At 40.4% G+C, this 18,076-nt stretch overlaps 1 protein-coding gene across 6 annotated transcripts in view; it reads left to right on the forward strand.

The window, feature by feature from the left end:
- The window catches only part of Aff2 (ALF transcription elongation factor 2), a 468,295-nt gene that overhangs the window by 352,846 nt on the left and 97,373 nt on the right, over positions 1 to 18,076 (forward strand). For all 6 annotated transcript variants that reach the window (XM_063246498.1, XM_063246500.1, XM_063246499.1 and 3 more), the window contains one exon: positions 11,276 to 11,372. In XM_063246498.1, coding sequence (XP_063102568.1) covers positions 11,276 to 11,372 — 97 coding nt within the window. The remainder of the gene's footprint in view (positions 1 to 11,275; positions 11,373 to 18,076) is intronic.

The following is an 18,076-nucleotide window of genomic DNA, read 5'->3' on the forward strand; positions in this document are numbered from 1 at the left end:
TATTAGAGCTTTTGATCACTAGACACCTGGGTCATTTGTGTGTTTCAGAACAAGAAAGCCAGTCCCTTTTAATGTTTTAATAAATGGTAGTACACAACAGAGTAGGCATGTATGTCCCTGATGGAGTCCTCCCTCATCTTAAGACTCTCTCTCTTCGAGAAGTCACATGGTCCAGGCCTTCTGTGGGAGTCAGTGACAGAGCTAAGATGATGGCCTTGTATGTGTTTGGCATGGCCATAGGGTTAGGAAATTGCTGTGGTGTGTTGGTGAGCCCCAGAGGGTCCATGTACCCTGAGTTGAAATTTGGAGAAAGATGGCCAGAATGACCCAACATGGCTGGCTTTCCACATCAGTGTGATTGTGCCATGTGCTATGATTCATAGGGCAAACAAACTTTCTGCAAACGCTAAATATAACATGCAACTCATTTAACATGCACAGAAGGAGCCGTTAAATCGTTTCAATCCCATTACTCAAAATGTTCAGAAAATTCTTCTGTATTAGAGCCAGTGCAGGATTGGCTCTGCAGCCAAGAACATCAACATAAATGTTGACTTCTCAAGGGAAATGCATGCCTCATAGTGTTACTTAGGGAAAATATATGCTCAGACATTGTGGAGCCCCTTCTAAAACAATTCTCATTTTGTTAGAACAATAGGATCACATTTTCTGTCAGGTTTCCTAGCATCTTTGTATTTATAAAGCTTGCAGACAGTCATGAATGTCAATAAAACAGCGATGTGTTTTTAAATGGTTAATAATTTATGAACCATGGAAATGGAAACTGAGACTTTTAGTTTCATTTTCTAATTCCATCTACCTACATGGAAAAAAAATTCCTTGTGGAAGCCAGATGTGATGTCTCAAGACTGTTTAAATTGGAGTAATTATCAGAACAAATTGTGACATTGGATGATATTAATCTGTTTGTGTTCCTTCTGTCTACTCAATGAATCAACATTAATACACATTTTTAAAAACACTTGAAACAGTCATCTGTGATTCCATTTTAGTTTCAAAATATATGTTCAAAAGTTAATTGAACCTTCCATACTTACTAAATCCTACCTTGGGTTGATGGTTTTACTTTTACATATTCTTTACCCAGAAAGGTAGTATTCTTTACCTAGGTTTTAAAAAAGACTGGATCCAGAATGAATGAGCACTTTTGTCAAGTATATTTTGGCATCTCTTGATATCATCATATGGTTTTATCATATTATTTGTTGGTGATATAATACATCATAGAAACAAAATTCTCATCACACAACTGTTTCTGTACTCTTGGAGTCTGGTATATTAATATTTTATGATATAACACTCAGCTTCATTTTGTACAGATCTGAATTTTCTATATTTCAAAAAGTTCATAATTATATTAACAAGGATTCATTTTGTACTAAAAAAAATGATCTCCTTCAATTTTTGGAATGCAACAGGTATTTGCGGCAAAGGTCTGGTTCTTTTCCTTCAGGTTTTTCTTTAGCTTGAGAATACATTTTTCTAAATTTCTGTGTTTCCAAATAAAACAATATTTGATGTATTCAGATTCATCCAGGCTGACTATCTTAATCTAATAATCACAACAGATGATAAGAATTGGCTGACAGTTATGTGGTAGAAATACTGACATGAGATATTTCAGTCAATCATTATAGAAATCCTATACAGTGTTCCTTAGGGTCCCCATTTTACATGTAAAATGAAAGGAATTTGATCTGAGGAGTCACAGTTGGTGAGGGCTTAGATTTGGCCCTATGTGATGGCAGACCAGACTCAGGTGGTTCCAGGCCCTGCACTATGCTCAGTAGTCACATGCAAGTCAGTTACCTGACTTTGAGGACACTGAGCAGTGCCTACTTCTAGTCAATGACTTCCCCTTGTCTCAAAGGGGACTAAGATTACGACCAGCTTAGCTCACATGTATCCCTCCAGGAAGACAAGTCCACTAACTGTTGTTCTGTTTGTATTAATGACACTCCCAGCCTTAGTTAGACAGCATTTTTTGTTTGCCCTGAAACATTAATAAATGAGAATGTATAGCAGGGCCCTGGAATCTCAAAAGTAGCCACTGTAAGGGGTAGTTATCAACTGATTAGGATGTCCAGTACTGCATGCAGATGTGTTGACCATGGATGGCATGGCACAGACCTGTGGGAGTGCAAATAGGCCACATAGACCGAGACTTGGACCATAGCTGATGTGAGCCTCAGCAGAATACCTAGTGATGCTTCCTACAGATGACAGGACAGGAAGATAGATCATGAGATAGACTTCAAGGCCATTTCCAACTTGCCATTGTGAAAGGCTGTCATGAGAGGGTCCTGTTGCCTACTAGGATCTGAGGAGGTAAATCCCTTCTCCCATTGACAAGAACCACAGCTACTGGAAAAGGCTAAAACCAAGATCCCGAATGGGCCCTTGACATCTCCATTTGTTGTGGAATCCTCTGTTTCAGTGCATGGAATCACGGACAGGGAGAGAACTGGCACCTTTGGCAGGTCTTTCTATCTTTTGCTATGTAAGCATTAGACCGTGTAAATCTAAAAGTAGATCTCACTTTGCCAGTCAGCCTGGCCAGGACTTGGCTTTGACCTTGCTCTGTTTCATATCTCTGTACATGGAAAACAGAACTGATACTCACTGCTGGAATGCTTATAGGATTCTGAGCCACATGTGCCAATTCCAGAATTTTACAGACTTGAAACACTATCAGTCTGGGTTATAAGTCAATCTACCTCCTCTATAAAGTGTGGAGATTCACTCTGATGCAGCAGAAAGAGCTAAACATACAAATTGGGTAAGATTTTAATAAGCAACAGCAACATTGCTGCCAACATGTTAGTTGAGCCTAAATTGTCAAAAGCAAATATTTTACTTTATCTGAAATAAAATGTAGAATCCTTAAGCATTCACATAAAGGAAACCCTGTCTTCATCTGTGTCAATGCAGATAAACAGCCTTTCTTGACAACCTTTCTCTACAAATGGGTTTGAGAAATAGTTTAAGGCACTCCAAGCTGAAGTGCTGTGTTATCAGCCACTGAGAATTTGCAGTGCCACTGATAGAGCTAAGAATTGGTCCTTGTTCCCACTGAGTTTAATGTAAGACACAGTAGCTTTCAGCAGGCATGAGTTGTAGTGCACTTAACAGCAACTTAGTATTTTAGTTGTTTTGAAGAGTTTCCTTAGTTGGAGATTAATGGCCCAGCTCCCTAAAGTAGTTCTTTACTTAATCCTCTAACAATTAGGAGCTGATGGACGGGGGAGGAATGAAGTACCCTCTGTGATCCTGAGGTACTTTGGAAGTAAAAGAAAAGTTTCTTTTCCCCAGTCAGCTGTGGTTTCCCTAAGAAACTGAAGGAAGCCTAAGAAAGATAACCCCCAATGATTGCTTCTTGCTAAGAAATTTGTCTTGGAGATAACTAGGCTGTCTCCAAAGAGAGGTTGACTACTAGAAATGTCCCCCTGCCTGGCAGCAAAGGGTCTAGTGTATGTATTTGAAACACCATCAGAAGCAAGAGACACTCAATATAAAGAGGCAGCCTAGTTCCAGGGAATGTTTGGCATGTGGCAGGGTAGCTAGTGTCAATTTAGTGCTCTGGGTGGCGAAGGTGGCCTTCGGTGTCATGATTTTCAGTGCACAGATTCAGTTGACTCCAACCATTAAAATCTTTCTGGAATTGGGTCTCCTGTCTTCCTGGCTGTTACTGTCCCTTCCGTGACCCAAGTCACAACACTTAACTGGACTACTACAGTGATGGTCTAGCTTATTTCCGTACTGCCTCCTTCTTCCAGTCAATCTCTTTTCATTGCTTTCAGCAAAACCACAAATGTCGTGTGCATTAAATGAACAAATGAATCTCTATGATGTCACTTGGATGTATGTCTATATTGCTTAGATGACAAATGAAATTCTTTCAGGATGTCTTTTATGGTCTTATAAAAGAGTGAATCTAAGCTTAGGATGTTTTGTTTTGTTTTTGATAGTATGGAGAATTGAACCCAGGACCTTGACACCGAGTTATATCTTCTTCAATTTTTAAATTTTGAGATAGGGTCTCCCTGAGTTACTCAGGCTGAGATCAAAGTTGTAATACTCCTGCCTCAGCCTCCCAGAATGCTGGTATTAGACCCATACACCACCACATGTGGCTATTGGGGTCTTTTATTTTTTTAAATCGAAGTTTCTCATTTTTGAAATTATCCCTGCATTTTTTCAGTTCTAGATTGATCCACTAGGTTATAGTTTTCTCCAGAGAAGTTCTCTTTTAGATGTTTTCACACACACAAACCCATAAATACACACATGCACACCTAAATAGTGTTTTGGTACATGTGACATATTGTTGAAAATCATCTGAATCTCTTAGGCTGAGGAAGTGGCAGTTTGATCCAAATAAATTGTCTTATGATCAGGGTTCACACTACTAGCATTGTCTTATGTGTGCAGTATAAATGTGTGTGTGCTCTGCCTATGCCTGGAAAAACAATAGCTATTCTTCCTTGCTCCTTACTGCTACTGAGAGTTAATCTTGATTGTCAATTTGACTGATTTAAGAGATGCATAGGAAATCAGTGAAGCACACTTCAGGGTGTGCCTTAGTGGCTCATGGAGGCATGGCCTTTTGGACTACATCTGGTCCCTGGTCTCTTCCTCTCTGCCGCTGTTCCCTCCTCTGATTCCCAGCCACAATCTTTGTTACACCAGAACCTACTGTCATGGTATTCCTGTCTTCGTGCCAGCCAGGCCTATAGACTGCATGTCTTAAAATCATGAGACAAATTAATCCTCTTTTCCTTTAAATTGCAAGTGTCAGGTACTTTTTTCTATCAACAACAGAAATGCTGATAAAACTGCTTTTTAGGAGCTCAGTTTTCAACAATTCAACACTTACTGAATCTTTGAGACAGGTAATTTTATTCTCATTGCATGAAGGAGTAACTTGAAGTTCAAAGAGGTTAAGTAATTTGAACTCAGGCTCTCTGACAGAATCTTAGGCAATGGCCATAGAGTCATGGTTATGTCCATTAAACAAAATTTGGCTGCAGAAATTGTTTTCAGACTATGATCCTCCAAACTATGGCACTCTCAAAAGCAGCACTGCTTTCATTTATTTCTACCTGGGGTTCTACCTGAGATTTCATTTAGCATGGGGAAAGATACTTGAGTTTAACAGTTGGAACACCATTGGCTTAATATAGGCGTCAGCAAATGTATTTCTGTAAAGAATATTTTATGGTTTGTATCTAGATGTCCCTTCAAAGCCTCACATGATCATAAGTGGGCAATTTCCAAATCAACTGGATTAGGGTGTGTGAATGTGGATTGAGTATGTCATACTTGGAGCCGGAGTGTGACACTGGGATCAAGGGTATAATACTGGGATTAAGGGTGCCCCACTCTGGCTGTGGGTGGCAACTGTCAATAAATTTGCAGCCTGGATGGAATATGAAAAGGACAGAAAGAAGGCTGCTGCTTGCTGCTTTCCTGCCTCCTACCTGCCACACCATGGACTATTTCTCCTCTGTGATGGCCTTCTGCTACATTATCCTGTTTTGGAGCCAGCTGACTATGCACTGAAAACTCTACAAACTATAAGCTCATCTAAATTTTTCCTCCTTTAAATTTTAGTGCCAGGTATTTAGTCAGAGCCACAAGAAGTGTAACTAAGACAAGCTCAAATAGTAAATATTTTAGTTTTTCATCTTGGTTGCAATTACTTACCCTAACCATTGTAGCAAAAAAAAAAAAAAAAAAGCCTTTGTCAATACATAATGAATGGAAGTGGTTGTGTTTCAATAAAACTTTATGCACAGTTAAATCTGACTTCTATACAATTTTTATATATCATGAAGTGATATTCTTCTTTTGATTTTTTCAACATTTAACAATGTGAAACCTGTCCTTAACTCATGAATGCTATGGAAATGGGACGGAGCTATATTTTGCCAAAGATGGTCCCTAAGAGAACCCCTAGTCTTCATGCAAAGGAGCCAAAACAGTTTTCTGAGATGGCTATTTTCTGAAATCTAGTCTAGGAGGCCTTGGCTACAGAGGATATTCCTTCCCTGATGTGCATGCCTGTGCCAGGCTGCATAAACTGCTTTAGTGCCAAGCTGTGGGCCCAGTGGGTGGCACTAGGCTAGATAGATCTTGGACATTCATCCCTATGGCAGATAGTAAAGATTTTCCAACTACTTGTCATTGTCACAGCCCTTGGATTCGGTTTTTCAGGATTTATGGTGAGGTAGTCATTGTATCAGAAACATCTAAGTTAAAACCTTGGCAATGTAAATGTGGCTCTTCCTGAAATAACAACTCTCTTCCTTGTCACCTATCTGCCTTACCACCAGCAAATGATTCAGTGGTATGGAGAATTTAGAGAACTAGGTAGGAAAAAATGATTCCCTGAGTAACTCTAAATTAGCCTTGTTTCATTCCTTACGGCTTGCTTTATGAAAAGGAAGGGCCATTAAAGCTTCAAAAGCACCAAGTTACTAATCTAGAAAATTCCTGCAGCAGCAGACTGGTGAGAAGGGACAAGTCCTCAGGCATCCGCTAGCCTCTATGGGGTATTTTATTATCTCCAAGTCCCACTGTGTGATGCATTTGAAACCATCAGAAACTTACTCTGGTAGCATCAGCTCTGGGTAATTCGGATGGCAATTGTACTCTAAACTGGTGAGCAGAAGTTCCTGAAATCTTTGGGCCAGAAGCTATGGTTACTCACCTTTGCTGAGAGCATAAAACCTGAGTGAGACAGCTTTGCTCTATCCTGCAGCAGCTCTGGCTCCAGCTCCTCACCTTTACAAGTCTGGTCTCTGAGTGTGGACTCCAGAAAACAAGACTCAGACTACCAGGTAGAAGGTACCGGAAGAAGCAAAGCGACTCCAAACTGTCAAGTCTTCCTATCTACTAAGATCCTGAATATCCAAAGCAGTTTGCCCACGAGACAAAGGGTTGTGGTTGTTATAGATATCTCCACCATATGACCAAGTGACAGCGATACAGTGCGTGCTCCTCCTCCCGTGCTGTGCTGCCTCAACCAAAGATTTCATGTCTATAGACTCCTCCTTCATTGGGTTTAAGCCCTGCACTTCTCTTTCTCTGAAATCACCTAAGCATTCTACTATGGATGTTGACAATATTTATGAAAAGTAGTCTTGTGAGTTAACGGTGACAGCTCACATGAAACCTGTTATATCATAGTGCTCAGGAACCCTCCAGAGCAGAGTCTTTGGGTTTCAGCTTGAGATACAGGAGCAGAGAAGATGTTGGCAGAAGTCTTTTTCCCTTTTTCAGTGCCTCCTTAATTCTGTCTTTGTCTCTGTCTCTCTCTGTTTGTCTCTACCTGTTTCTGTTTGTCTCTGTCTCTCTGTCACCCTGTCTCTGTCTCTGTCTGTCTGTCTGTATCTAAGGGTTGAACCTAGTATATTCAAAAATTTTAATTTGAGATAAAGTTTCACTAAATTGGCCAGTTTGGGTTGGGATTTACAATCCTTTTGCTTCAATTTGGAGTGCTGGGACTACAGGTATGTGCCATCACACCCAGCCTCTGTTTTCTCATCTGCTGCAAATGTACTATTTTGAGTTTTATAGGGTCATCTCCTCTGGGAAAGGACTTAGTTTTTTTGGACAGTTTCATGGTTTATTCAACTTAATATTATAGAAATTATAAACTCTAGTAATAAAGAAAGCAGTGTTTTCATACAGTGACAGACACTGAAAATCAGTAGTCCCTGAACTGACAATTGAAATCATTAAGGAGAGCTACATTGTTCTACTTTCATCTATTTGAAAAGTTGAAGGACAGTTGTTACTTTTGTTACTCATGCATATATGTCCACTCATATGTCCTGTTTTCTCCACATTTTGGGCCATACAGTATGTGAAAAATTTGCCTGTGGAATTATAACCTCATGAAAAGAGATTACCATTTTCTGCTGAGATGAACTTAACTGCAGTGGGTGTGAATGGTGCTGGAATAATAATTAAATTCAAAATCTTTCATAATCCTATGCTTTCCCTAGAGTAATTTTCAGCATTAGACAAGGATGAAAATGCAAACAAGTGCATGTATATTCAATAATAAAGCTTAATAGGTCAGGGAAGGAGGGGAATGAAATGAATGCCTAATACCTCCTGAGATAAGTAGCTAGCTTTTGCCTCCCTACTTACTTCCTTGACTTGTATTTACTAGGACCTGAATATATACATCAAACTGTCCTTTATTAACAACCAAATTCATAATGAGTTTATTGCATGGGCGAGTGTTAATGTCCATCGCTGTATAGACTGCCTGCCTATTTCCAGAATTGCACATTGGAGGGCATTTGATTTCCATGTTGGAATCCATAGCATTATTGAGGTGTGAAATAACCGTTGAGTTTGGGGGTTGCTGCTCTGCCTCTGAGTGCATTTGTTCTGCCTGAAGAATAGGAACCTAAATACAGTGAACCCATTCCTAAAGCCAGCCTTGAGATGGTGATAGATATTTCCCGAGTCACCATGGCTTACCTTCCAGTTGAGCAAATTCACATGAGAGGAGCCGGGTTGCACAGAGACTTCGCCTTGTGATAATTGGTTAATTGTATTGATGATGTCCATTGATTTCCACCAAGGTGGCATCTTTCCAAACTTAAGATACCCTGCATTCTTTTTGTGTTTTCATAAAGCGCTTCACATGTGTTAGCTCTTGTTACCATCATCCTGTGAGACAGCCAGAGTGCTACTCTATTGAATAGATGAGGGACCCAGATGAGGCTCACAGCTGGTATGTGACATCTCCAAGGTATTGGGGCTTCTGACTAACCTGCAATCATGCCATGTTCACCTGGTTTCACCATGTTTCATACCTGGTTTTGATATTTGCTGTTAATTTTACTTGATAAATTTTGACCATTAGACAAACATTATATACTCTTAAATTCTGCCTGGGGACCATGTGGGTCCCATGTTTGTCTCCATGATTTATTTCTAGCTGTGCTATCATGAGCAAGTTCTGTAATTGCTCTAAGCCTCAGAGACGTGGTCTGGAAAGTAAGGCTACAAAGAGACCATCATCATAGGGTCATTATCACGACTCAATTCTGTATAGCTGATAAGTATTTTGCACTTTTTCTGATTGCACTAATTCTAATTGTAGGAACCTTTCATCATTTATTTCTTCCAACACTTAGATATAATATTTTGGTGGGGGGGGTGTTGGTGGGGTTTTGTTTGTTTTTTGAGACAGGTTTTCCCTATACAATTCAGGCTGGCCTTGAACTCATGGTGATTCTCCTGCCTCAGGCTCTTGAGTATTGGGACTACAGGCATATACCACCATACCTAGCTCAACGCTTATAACATGGATAAATTTCCTATGTGTATTGAGACACACACATAAAGCAGAGAGAGAGAGAGAGAGAGAGAGAGAGAGAGGCAAACCTTTTGTAATGATAAAGAGGGATGGTTTTTAAATATTTGAATTATATAGCTTATAAGAATGATAAGTCTTCATTTCCCATAATTTGTTATAAAAAACTATTTGTCAGAATCATAAGCCTGTAACTTCAAAGAAATACCAAGATACATTTTTCTCCTTGTCAAAGATCTTCAAAACATCCATTTGTCTTGTGAAGGATAGTCATAAATCCCAGAAATTTTGTTTGTGTGAACCCAACTCTACCAGTTGGCCTTCCCACCAATCAGCCCTTCTCTCTCTTACCAGGGTTCTCATACCTCGGAGAACACATCCCCAACCTAGGCAGCCGAGGGTGAGAGAGAGATCTGAGTTCCCTTAGGAGAATCATGGTACACCCACTCTAACCTGAGCCTCTCTGTTATGTAACTTCTAACATAACATAACAACCTCCTTTATTCATCAAAGTAGAAGCTGCATTTTCCTTTCTGCTGTCCTCCCCTGCCCGGAAAAACATACATAGTGAGAAATCCAGATATGAGAATTTTAGGACTGGCTTTGGCACTAACTAGATATAGGATTCACCTCTCTGAACCTTTCTTTCTGTGTCTACAAAATGAGACTGGGCAAATGTATTATTCTTGGAAAGGAACTGCGATCAAGACAGTGGTGGATACAGTATTCCGACTACTCCTCTGGGAATTAGGACTGGTGGGACAGAGGGCATGAGTGGAAAACAGTAGTGTGATTTACCCAGGGACAGGGGAAGAGGCAACAGAGGAAAACCATATCCTTTCTAGAAAATGTTTGTGGAAAAGTGGGATGTGACCAAGCTGTGGGGAGGAAGTAGGATGCCACATTTACGGAGTGGAATTCCAGCCTTGGAGCTGAGCCTAGAAGCAAGAAAGAGAATGGCATGCTTGGGAATTGGGAATGAGCCCAGGGAGATTGAGCCTGCCCCCCTCTTCGATGCCTGGTGAGAAGTCTGAAGTTGTATTTAATAAATGAAAATATGAACAACAATTGATCTTTGAAGGCCGTGTACCTGGAATATTAATGAAAATAAGCCATTTTCCTGCTCAAGCTCAATCTTGGTGATAGTGAGGATAGATGGCATTAGAATTAATGCCACTGTTGAAACAAAAGACTTAGTGTGCTCAATAAACAATTTTGAAAGTGCTAGTTTATCACCCAGATCCAGACCCCTCATATTTCTCAGGTACCTTGCTTTAGGAGAGAAAGATTTCTTATCCGTATCATGGGCTTACAGCTCTTGGATCAACTTTTGCAGAAAGAGATGAATCATATATCAAAAGGTTAATGACCATTAACTATTTCTTGCTCAGCTCTTTCGTGGCCACTGAGCTGTCCAGCAACGGAGGGCTGTGAAAGGAAAGTCCACTGGGCCTTTTGTTTTCCGTGAAGGGAACCCCAGCAGACCTCACCAACAGCTCTAGAGCTGGGGGCTATTAGCATACTCCTATTCTTGTGAGGCAGACTTAAAGCACCCTGTCCTGTGAGGATCCAATGCCGTGTCCCACCTGGATCCTACACAGTGATTGATCAGTACATTTATTGCACTTTTAGTAGTCAAAAAATATATAGACTCCAGTAATCTCTGGAGACATTGAAATAGTCTTTTCTCCCTTGATTTAGGGGAATGTAGAGGGGGAAGATGTGTGGAGTGTGACATAAATATAAGAGCTCAAATATCTAATTAGTTGAAAGAATCTTGGTTCCCTCTGCACCTTTGACAGAATCACAGCTATCAGACAGTAGCTCAATGTTTTACCCTCCTTACAAAATGTATCGGAGGGGGATTTAGAAAAGACACTTTCTAATGTGAACGCCACTCTGATTTCTCTGCAGGATGCTTGAAGATGACTTAAAGCTGAGCAGTGATGAAGATGACCTTGAACCTGTGAAGACCTTGACCACTCAGTGCACAGCCACGGAGCTCTACCAGGTAGGAGCAGCTTAGGGTTGGTTTGGGAATGGAGGAGAGGGAAGAAAAGAACTGGAATGGTTTTGCCAAACACAGGCCACTTCGGTGCTTTGTCTCTGGGCTTTGGAGAAAGGAAAAAGGAGCAAAGATGGACCCCTGTTCTGGAGCAGGTCCATTCAACTCCTGCTTTCATTAAAGCTACAGTAAGAAGATGGAACACTCCCTAAAACTGCCTTACCTCCCCCATCTCTCTCTTCTTTCCATGCACAAATACAGGTGATCACTAAGAAAGGTTGTCTTTCCTTCCCTTGAACTGCTTTTTTGTCTAGGGTGAAGACTAGTGTTCATTTGGTGACTCCACAGGGTGGCTTGGAGCCTGCACTCATTAATTAGGTATCAATGGGACTGCCCCAATCACTTTTCCCAGGCGCCCCACTTCTGAATGCAGCTGAAAACCAATACCTCACACCCTGCAGCTCATTCAGGCAAGCAGCTTTTGACAGAAACTTGCTGCTGCATTTGTCTGTCCTACGTTCTGCATTCCATAAGTATTTCCAGTACTTTCCCAGCAAAGGAGAAGGCAGGAGTGTTTGCTTTCAGCATTTCCAAAGAGAAGGGACTTCTTGATTTGAAAAGGCCACCATAGCTTTTATGACTCATGAGAACAGCAGCATCATGTGGTGTGAATGTTGACTGTGTGTTTCCTCTGTGAGGGAGGTCTGTTTGTATATGGGGTGCTTCTGGGTATGCTAATGCCCTCAAATATGGAATAGAGAAAAATTACTTGTTATTTTGATTATATGAAAAAAGTGAAACTTGTAGTTTGGGTACTTTATCGAGAATATGCACACAGTAAGTGTGGACGCCACCACGCTGGCCTAAACCAATTTTATGATTGCTTGCTAGGGGCTTTCTGTACATTTACAGAATGAAAACAGTCTCCTTCCTCCTTGAGCTGTGAACCTCAAGGCAAATGTAAAGTGTGCACTTAATTTGTGATCATTTCTGCTTTCTGCATTTTACACATCAATGACAAGATCATAAGATTCGTAAGTAAGACAAAAACCAAACAAAACAACCTAGATCATAGATTTTGACAGGTGCAGCATTATTTTTTAATGGAAATGTTTAAAGCTGACTTCAACAATAAGTGAAAGTATATTGTACATATTGACTTCCTCCTCTCTATGTTATTATATAAATGCATTCTGCTTTTTAGCTCATAAAGTCATTTTCTGCACTTACCTTAATAAGGATCATCCAGCCCATTGCCTGAGTCAGCCAGGTTTTCAGTGCACCTGTGCTGATGTTACGTAAGACCCTCAGATGATCAGATTGATGAATGGAGCCATTCCTGATCTCCTGCCCTTATACTGGTTATGTCTTCCTCAACAAGGCTTAGCTTCTCACAATTTGATGAGGAAGTAGAACTGGTAAATTCAAGGCAAGCAAAATGAAAAACCCCTGAGTCCAGCAAGCAAGAAGTGGGCACAAAGTTATAGTGTCTGCAAACTAGCCATCCCTAGTTTGAGGATGAGTTAAAAGGTTGTGAGCTTTTACAGCAAAGGTGGCAATAATAGCAGCCACATTTTGGTGAGTTCTGGTTTTATGAGGTCTACCATTATCTTCCAAAGTTGCGTTAATAAACATAATTTTGTTTTCTATTGTAGTAAAATTCACTTAACATGAAATTCCTCATGTTGAAGTGCACAATGTAGTAGCAAATGAAATTCCTCATGTTCAATTAGTATATTCACAAAAATGTGCATTGACTCCTGATTTTAGAATATTTTTCATAATCCCAAATGGAAATCTCATACTCATTAAGCATTTAACTTACTTCTCATTCTCTCTTTCCTTTAGTTCCTGACCACCACCAAACTATTTTTTGTCCTCATGAGCAAAATAACATCTCTTTCATGTAAATGGAATTCAACCATATATAAAAACCTTAATCCTGCTTAATGGCTAAATAATATTCCATAACATGGATAAACTACATTTTGTTTTTCCAGTCATTAGTTGCTGGATGTTTCAATTGTTTCTGCCTTTTTGCCATTGGTAATAATGCTGTTATGAACATTTGATTGCAAGCTTTTGTCATGGATGTATTCTTGGCTCTTAACACCTGTATGTAGAAGAGAAATCGCAGTGTCCTAGAATAATTCTGTTTACCTTATTGAAGAACTTCCCAAATCATGTCTGTTAGGATAACATAATGTCATGTGGATAATACAATGCCACTCCCTTGTCTTCGAATTGTGGCAGTCATATATCTAGCGACATCGGGATGAGGTGTACTGAGACTCCCATTTTTGGAAGAACCTTTGATCTGTACCAGGCACAAATCAGATGTTTTGTCTCATTTAGAACTCAACATAAACCTTAGAGGTAATTTTCAGCCTCCTGTCTGAGCAACAGAATTGCACAGTCGTTTCTGTTTGTGGCAGAATGATGGGAGCAGTATACAAACCAAAGCATTGTACTTTAAGTGATGTGCCCAAGAGCCTGGACCATACCATTGGTCTGAGCCAATGTCACAGTTAGAAGCATTCTCAGGTCCCAGTGGCTGAATTCATGCTAGCATGGCATAGCTGATAAAAAGCCATTCGCTTTCTGGAAACATCTCCAAATCATCTCATTCATAATCATTTTACCCTGACACAGGTGAGTAAACTCCAATTACCCAGGTTTAGAGAGTATGCACCAGTCTTTTTCAAAAGAAATTCATAAGCTCTTGTGCTGTGGTTGGAGTCTAAACAATCCCAAGAGGATGCATTTCCAAAGGATTCTCTATGACGAGAATCCATGTCAGGTTCCAATTTGGCATTTTTGGTACTCAGTATCTTATAATCAGAGCAATCTTCCCTTTTCCCACGCAAGTCTGACCTTTTCCACAGCAGCAGTAGCCATTCTGAGCAGGCAGACAGGCCCTGTGTACCACAACCAACAGAGTAATTAAGATACGTTCAAAAGCTAAGTATTACCTCCCTAAGGAGGAGAATGAAACGTGAAGCCAGAATGGGAGAATAACAGTATACAAATTGAAGACGCCTAATCAGGGAGACTCAAGATTGCAATAAAAAAGTTTCCACAAAAGAGTTCACCTTCTAATGATTCTTTCCAGTCTGAGATACTCAATCAAGTACATCCATGATTTCAGTGGGAAAGTGACAAATATTAGACCCTGACGAATCTCGTTCAAAATGTGCATGTTCACTCCATATGCATCACCTGTCACGTTTTCTTTTCATTATTATGTCTATTTGGGAAGCAGACATACACAGTGTGTTCCCAGATGGTGTGTCAATGCTGGGACAATATAGGAGAGGGAGGACGAAGAGCATAGATGTGAGTTCGAATCATAGCTCTGACATGTTCAAACTGGGTGACCTTGAGCAGATATGAGTGACCATAAAAGTGAGGTAACAATGGCACCTGTTTCGTTGGGTTTCAGTGGGGTTCAAGGACTAGGTAACTCATACAGACAAAAGCAGTTGACACTAAGTGTAGCACATAGTAAGTGCTTACCCCTTGACATGATAATTACCAGGATTGCTACTACTACTGAAACTGATCTAAAAACCTTTGAGTTTCTAGATATATTTTCTTCTCCTTTTCTCGGAAGGAAGGGGGTGATAAAGAGTAGTGCTGAGTTACAGACCTGGAAAACAGCCTGTTTATGAAAAACTTGAATGAAAAGGTTCTGTGTTGTCCTGCCATTAGCTGTGTGCGGCTGGCGATGAGAATTTTAAGTGTTGTCATTAAGAGCGTGGCTTTGTAATAGAGAAGAAGCCTGGGCTTCCGTCCCAACCTCACATACTAGGAGCATCGCGTTGGGCAAGTTGCCTAACATCTCTGTCTCAGATCTATCACCAGTAAACTAGGATAAAACAGCCTTGTCTAGCTCACAGGGGCATTGTGAGGGTCAAATGGAGATCATGTACAAGAAAGTGCTTTGAAAACCATAAGCAGTAGATAAAGAGGGCCTGTTCTTCCTTGTGGCCCTTGTAAATGTTACTGGGGATCTTCCTTTTTTTGGATCCAAGAGGAAATAAACATTCCCCTTCATTTTAGCCTAGCTGTTGGTAGGGATCTACCAGGAACTGGACTGAATGTCCTAACTAGCTCCCAAAGTCATCCACCACATGTGAACAAACTCAACTCCTCCCTGAGTCCTGAAAAATTTTAGAGCAGAGATCCCAGGGAACAAAGGCCAGGTTGCCAATGACGCCACATCAAGTCCCCCAGAAAATTACACATCTCTAAACGTTTTTCCTCAGAAGGTTGATGGATAGATGAGTCCCACACTTTGACTGACATTCTTAGTTTTCCTTTCGAGCCCCTGCTAGAGAAAGGCTTTACGTAAAATTCCACTGTGATGCCGTACTCACCTCATTTCGCTTTCCAGAGCCACCCTGGGATGAGAGAAATAATCACTTGAAATCGACCTTGTGTATTACAGAATTGCAGAAAAGTATTGGAATCCAGCACAGTGCTATGTACTTTGTGTCTGCATAAACATGCATGTTATAATATGTTCTTTTTGGTTTTCAAAATAAGTTGAATGTCAATAGCATGACTGCTGCTTGGGGCTCGCATGTCATCCATTGCCCAAATGACTGCATTTCACTTCTCATCTGCTGCTCTTGGCACCATAGACGTAAATCCAACCCTGGCATCCACACTTATTCAGTGCTGTTTTCCCGTCAGTAACCAGGGCTGGCAGTGGCGTAAGAGGAGCCCGCTTGTGTTTGGCTAGGGAGCGGCCTCATCCACTGGGACAGGTTGGTGGGGAGCGGGAATGCGTTGTGTTCTCCACATGCTCTCACCTCGTACCACTGAACCTTTAGTTTTCCTTTCTGTCAAATTTTTCTCCATACATTTCTCTGAATTAAAGGAACCCCTGCAAATGAGGAGTTAAACCTGGAATCAATTTTCATTTACAGCTGAGAAACAGTTATTGATGCTGGGCTTGCAGTTCAATAAAAGATCTAAAGATATAGACCCTGTGCTTCTCTTTCATTATAAGCAGCCTAATCAGCCTCAAATGTTTTTTTAACAAAGAAATTGTATTGACAGGTTTATTAAAATTGCTGTTTTTAAAGTTTTAAGTGATCCAAAATTTGACCTATTCTCAAAGTTTCTTGAATGTCTGGTAGGCCAACTCAAAAGCACCCTCTAGCACATATTCATAGATCGAGTGTTTAATGTTGCTCTGCCTGATATCAATACACAGCTCTAAGCATGTATTCTGTTGTTGTCTCATGACAGGATGGTTTGTGAAGCCTAGGTTTTGAGGCCCTTTTAGATCTGGCCATGGCTCTCTCACACCCAGCAATGGAAGCAGCCATCTTGAGAACCATGAAGGTCATGAAAGAAACAGGTCTTGCTAGAAAGTGACTTTGGGAGATTTTGATATTAATAATGTCTTCTTATTATAATGAATTAACCTGAAACCCTAGATGACTTCATTCTGTCCAGTTCGAAGTTCAGAAAATATTTAGTGTGACTGGAAATGTTCAATCAGTGACCAGGCTTAGCCAAAGGGCTCTAGCAAAGCTTAGAGTAGCAGGTTGATGCTTTAAAGCAGAAGTGAACAACTCAAACTTCCTCTGAGGACAAAGACATTCTAATTGGGCTGTGTCTTGCTACATTATGCTAAGTAGCTCCAGTGTACCACGTTTTATTTAACTGCCTGAGGACTACCCTGGTATGCTTTGAAATGTGCACTTAATTTGAAGCATGTTCCTGGAGACCACGTGGACTTTCCAACTAGATGGTAGTGGCCGGGTTATACCTCAAGCCTGTTCCACTTCTGGCAAGCAACTACTTCTGTAGCTCTGCCCCTCCACTTCATTATTTCATTTCATTTTTTACTATAGACTTCCACCTCACACACAAAAACGTTTGCTCTGAATTCAGATTCATGATTTTGGGCTTTATATTTGAACTCATTTGTTTCATCGTTATCCTTGAGCCAGCCTCTGGTTAGGTTGCTAATTTATAATTGTAAATGGCATGAATTACGTAACAGCTGAAACCACCGCAGTTCTGGTGTGGTAACCACGTTACAGTGCAAGGCCACTTTTTTATGCTGAAAGTTTGCTAATGAGACAGGTGCAATAAATTTCACTCCTGCTATCGGCTGGCTGCTTTGGAGTTGATGGTGAATACATTAGTTGTGACAACACATACTCCTTTCCTGCTGTAGACAGCCCTATTTTGCAGCCACCATCCTCCCTCATCATGCTGAACAAGTTGTTACCTCCCTGAGGTTTCCCCACATTTCCATTTACTTTGTTATCAGCAGAAAGGCTAGGGAAGGCCTCTTCAGTAATGACATCAATACGGCACACACAGCAAGAGAGGTCAGCCTGTCAGAGCTAGAGAAACAGCAGATGGATTAGGATGAAACTGAGTGCACAATAATTTTGAAAGAGTCTTTTAATGTAAACAGTTTGCCTATCATTGCCTTTCACTGTAATCTCCCAGAAAACAATCGAGTTTAGGCTGTTAAGGTTACAGAATGTAACTGAATGAAATCCACACATTATCATGTTCAAACTATCCAGTAATTAGAGAATGAGAGGGTATTTTAATTTATTCATTAATGATAGGAGAGTAAATAGGATAACATATAAGGTTAATAGAAAAACAGTGGCCTTAATATTCCCAAGATTGTGTTTATCATTTGATTGTATTAGCATAGAGACTAGATTAAT

Source organism: Cavia porcellus, unplaced genomic scaffold, assembly GCF_034190915.1.
Source record: "Cavia porcellus strain 051 isolate PalLab524CR breed Dunkin Hartley unplaced genomic scaffold, mCavPor4.1 scaffold_3, whole genome shotgun sequence".
NCBI lineage: Eukaryota > Metazoa > Chordata > Mammalia > Rodentia > Caviidae > Cavia > Cavia porcellus.